Below are 3985 nucleotides of genomic sequence, written 5' to 3'. Positions count from 1 at the left end.
TGTGGGACCTCTATTTGGAGGTTACTTAACTGCCTTAGTGGGCCTGCCCCCATAACCGTCAGGAGCGTGGTTCTTTTTAGACAATCTTCTGAATTGATCTTGGTTGGGGTCTAGGATTGGCCATGTGTCGGATTAAGAGTGGTGCACAGAATGTGGTGTATGAGAGTGTATTGAGGTTTTGATCCTTATAATAAAATATTTCTCAATTCCTCCTCACGTCGCCTCATATCTTTCCAAAGTCAAAAAGTCTTGAAGGAAAGGAGGCGCCTACGGAAGAAACTCTCACAGACTCACTCTCTCCCTCTTTCTCTCTCTCTGTGGCTTATCCCTGAAAAGATGACTCCCTCCTCTTCCTCCTTAGCTCACTTTTCTTTCGACATCCTCTATAAAACCCTAACCACTTCTCTTCCGCATACACCAACTTTTTTTTTTTTTTTTTGGTTTTTTTTGTTGATTTGCTATAGACAGTAGTTTGCTTTCTTTCTTTCTTTCTTTCTTTCTTTGGCATTCTCTTTAAGAAAACAAGAAAAGATGAAGAAGAGTTGCAGTACTTCATCATCCAAACTTGATCGAAAGATTATTGAAAGAAACAGAAGAATGCAAATGAAAGGCCTTTCCTTCAATCTTGCTTCTCTCATCCCTAGCAACTATAACTCCACTAAGGTTGTTCTTCTTCTTCTTCTTCTCTCTCTCTCTCTCTCTCTCTCTTTCTCTCCTATTTCTAACCAAATATAATTTTATGTGAACTAATTTAAGTTCTTTTTAATTCCAGGAAATATCATCACAGCAAGATCGATTGGACCACGCAGCAAGTTATATAAAGGAACTTAGACAAAGAGTAGAAAATCTCAAAGAAAGGAAGAAGGAAGCTATGGAAATCTGTGGGATCAATAATGAAATGAGGAGAGACACAATGACAATTGGGTCAAATTTGGTGCCAGTACTTGAACTGAGGGATTTGGGTAATAATAGCTTAGAGATCACTTTAATCACTGGATTGAATAAGAACTTTATGTTTTCTGAAGTTATTAGTATTCTTACTATCCACTCTCAGGTAATTAATTAATTACTATTTAATCTACTTCTTCTTAGTTAGTTAGTTAGCTTTATATATTCTAAGATTAATTGATGGGCTTGGTTTAATCTTTGAAGGCTACTAGCTCAAGAGTAGGAGTGGACACTACAAGCTTATCTCAGAGACTGAAGGAGTTTGTTCTTTTTCTTTTTTTTTGATAGGTAAAATCAATTTATTCCAAAAAATAAAAATAAAAATAAACAATTACAATCTAAAAAGGCAGCCTAAGAGAGATTGTTCTTTAATTAGTTCTTAGGATGATTCTGTGTTTATGTGCGGAAATCTTTAAGTAGTTGTATTGCATTGTAATGAGTCTCTCTCTTTCTCTCTCTCTCTTCATGACTGTAATACTCTTGTGGATAATAAGAATGGAGTGGTTTACAAAATTTAATCATCTGTAGTGTGTTATTTTACATTTTTTTCCCTTGTGATAACAGTAAGAGGAAGAAGAAGAAGAAGGAAACTCTAACAACTCTATCTCCAGTTGGATTAAATTGATCTCAAGCATGCAGCTTTCAAGCATTGTGCCTTGATGGATCAACATAACACAGCATAAAAATAAAAAAAACTTAGAACTGCTTGATTCAAGCCAAAAAGAAGGGGGGGAAAACCAATAATATATTGTTCCCATTGGTTAGGTCTTGAACCAGGTAAAACAAAGAATGATTATTCTCTCATGGTGTATCAGCCAATCCTATGGAGATTGTAAATGAAATGTCTAGGGTCAGCCATATAGAGGAACCCCAAACTGAGTTAGACTTCATGTATTGGATCTGAGAATTCTCAGCCTGTTTTCATTGATAGGAAAGATGTATAAATACATGAGGTTGGGTAATCCTAGAGATCGGATTCCCTACATGAAATAATAGAAAGTCCTAAGATTGTGTACATGTGATAATAGGCAAGTGGGAGATTGAGTCCTAAGATTGTGTACATGTGATAATAGGAAAGTGAGATTGAATCCTAAGTAAATCAGTCACATATAGAGTTTATATTTAAGTGAAACTCTATATACGTCAATACACCCCCTCAAGGTGGAGAATCGAGGCAGCGAATCTTCAGGTTGTCTCATAAAAACTGAAACCGAGTAGTGGACAGTGGCTTGGTCAAAGCATCTGCAATTTGATCTATAATAGAAATGAACTGAACAATGAGCTGACGTCGGGCAACCCAATTCCGAACAAAGTGAAAATCGATCTCAATGTGCTTGGTGCGAGCATGAAAAACCGGGTTCGCAGATAAATAGGTTGCTCCAATGTTATCACACCAAAGCACCAGGGGGCCTGGGAGAGAAATCCCCAACTCAGTGAATAACGACTCCAGCCCGACCAACTCTGCTACAGCATCGGCTAGAGCCTTGTACTCAGACTCTATAGAAGAACAAGCGACAGTCCGTTACTTTTTGGAGTTCCAAGAGATGAGATAAGGGCCAAGAAAAATTGCATACGACCCAGTAGATTTGCGATCATCACTGCTACCAGCCTAGTCTGCATCGGAGTAGGTCTGAAGAGTGAGATCAGTGGAATGGCTGATAAGGAGTCCATGATGCCGAGTTGCCTTCAAGTAACGCAGTATAAATTTTACTAAGGACCCATGATGCTCAGTAGGGACATGCATATACTGACAAACACGGTTCACAACAAATGCAACATCAGGGCGTTTAAGGGTAATATATTGGAGCGCACCCACAATGGAGCGATATTTAGTGGCATCAGAGAAGAGTGCACCCCCTTGGTCAGAAGCCGAAGTAGACAGAGACATTGGAGTGGAGCAGGGTTTGCAATCTTGCTTACCTTCACGGCTGAGTAAATCAGCCACATACCAAGATTGAGATAGAAGCAGCCCTTTGGAGTGATATGTAGCCTCAACACCCAAAAAGAAAGATAGAGGACTAAGGTCCTTGATGGAAAACTCTGAAGATAATCTCTCAAGGAGAGAGCTAACCCGATCAGCCGAATTGCTAGTGATGAGGATGTCGTCCACATAGATAAGCACATATACAGTGTGACTGCCATCTTGAAGAATAAATAATGAGCGATCCGTTTGAGAAGCCTGAAAACCAAGTTGGATGAGATACTGAGAGAGACGGTGAAACCAAGCTCGAAGGGCCTATTTCAGCCCATACAAAGAACAATGAAGCTTGCAAACATAATCAGGACGATTAGCATCAACAAAACCCTGCGGTTGGACCATAAATACATCTTCAAATAGAATGCCATGCAAGAAGGCATTGTGTACATCAAGCTGGCAAACCAGCCAACCATGAGAAACCGCCAGGGACAAGATAGAACGGATGGGGGTGGGTTTGATAACAAGACTAACGGTCTCCTGGTAATCAACCCTGGGCTGCTAATGGAATCCCTTTGCAACTAGGCGAGCCTTGTATCGTTCTAGTGCACCATCGGCTTTACGTTTGATGTGGTAAACCCATTTACAGCCCACAAGATTCATTGTAGAGGTTCGAGGAACCAATGACCATGTCCCATTGTTGATTAAGGCATTGAATGCTGCTATCTTCTTAAATATATGTTGATTTTAGCAAAGTAATTTATCCAACTAGACCCAACATTGGAAGCTGAATGCTAAGGCAGTCTTTGGTATGATTTCTATTTCTGTTTCTCTGTCTTAATTCTATTTCTACAATCATTTGGTATAATTTCTACCCCATATTTAATTTAAATAGAAATCTGAAAATAGCTGATGAGCTTATTTGATTTCTCATGCAGAAATTGTTTTCTATTTTGCACAAACCTGTTAATGAGGTTTGTTACATATATGGTTGACTAATGAGGAAATTAAGGTCATTGAGATAATTCTAGAAGAAATAAGCCAAGAGCCACTCATCATTTCCCCTTTTCCAAGATATAAAACCAGGGAAGGTGGATGAGTCCCTTGCTGCAACTCCTTAGG

At 39.1% G+C, this 3985-nt stretch overlaps 1 protein-coding gene across 1 annotated transcript; it reads left to right on the top strand.

Annotated features, from left to right (window-relative positions):
* The first annotated feature begins 530 nt into the window (after nt 1–530).
* LOC122672019 (transcription factor bHLH162-like) lies at nt 531–1233 on the top strand. The gene is made up of 3 exons (XM_043869528.1): nt 531–663; nt 773–1054; nt 1153–1233. The coding sequence occupies exons 1-3, from the start codon at nt 532–534 to the stop codon at nt 1231–1233; spliced, it is 495 nt and encodes a 164-aa protein (XP_043725463.1). The 5' UTR covers nt 531.
* Nucleotides 1234–3985: the final 2752 nt, after the last annotated feature.

The sequence above is a fragment of the Telopea speciosissima genome, chromosome 8 (genome assembly GCF_018873765.1).
Source record: "Telopea speciosissima isolate NSW1024214 ecotype Mountain lineage chromosome 8, Tspe_v1, whole genome shotgun sequence".
Classification (NCBI taxonomy): domain Eukaryota; kingdom Viridiplantae; phylum Streptophyta; class Magnoliopsida; order Proteales; family Proteaceae; genus Telopea; species Telopea speciosissima.
The sequence above is the reverse complement of the archived record's forward strand: the minus strand, read 5'-3'. Positions and strand labels throughout refer to the sequence as shown.

Excerpts from the sequence above, each read along its gene's own strand:
- LOC122672019 (XM_043869528.1), top strand. The coding sequence starts at position 532 with ATGAAGAAGAGTTGCAGTACTTCATCATCCAAACTTGATCGAAAGATT. Across the intron at positions 664-772 it reads GCAACTATAACTCCACTAAG|GAAATATCATCACAGCAAGA; the intron begins GTTGTTCTTCTT and ends TTTTAATTCCAG. Across the intron at positions 1,055-1,152 it reads TTCTTACTATCCACTCTCAG|GCTACTAGCTCAAGAGTAGG; the intron begins GTAATTAATTAA and ends TAATCTTTGAAG.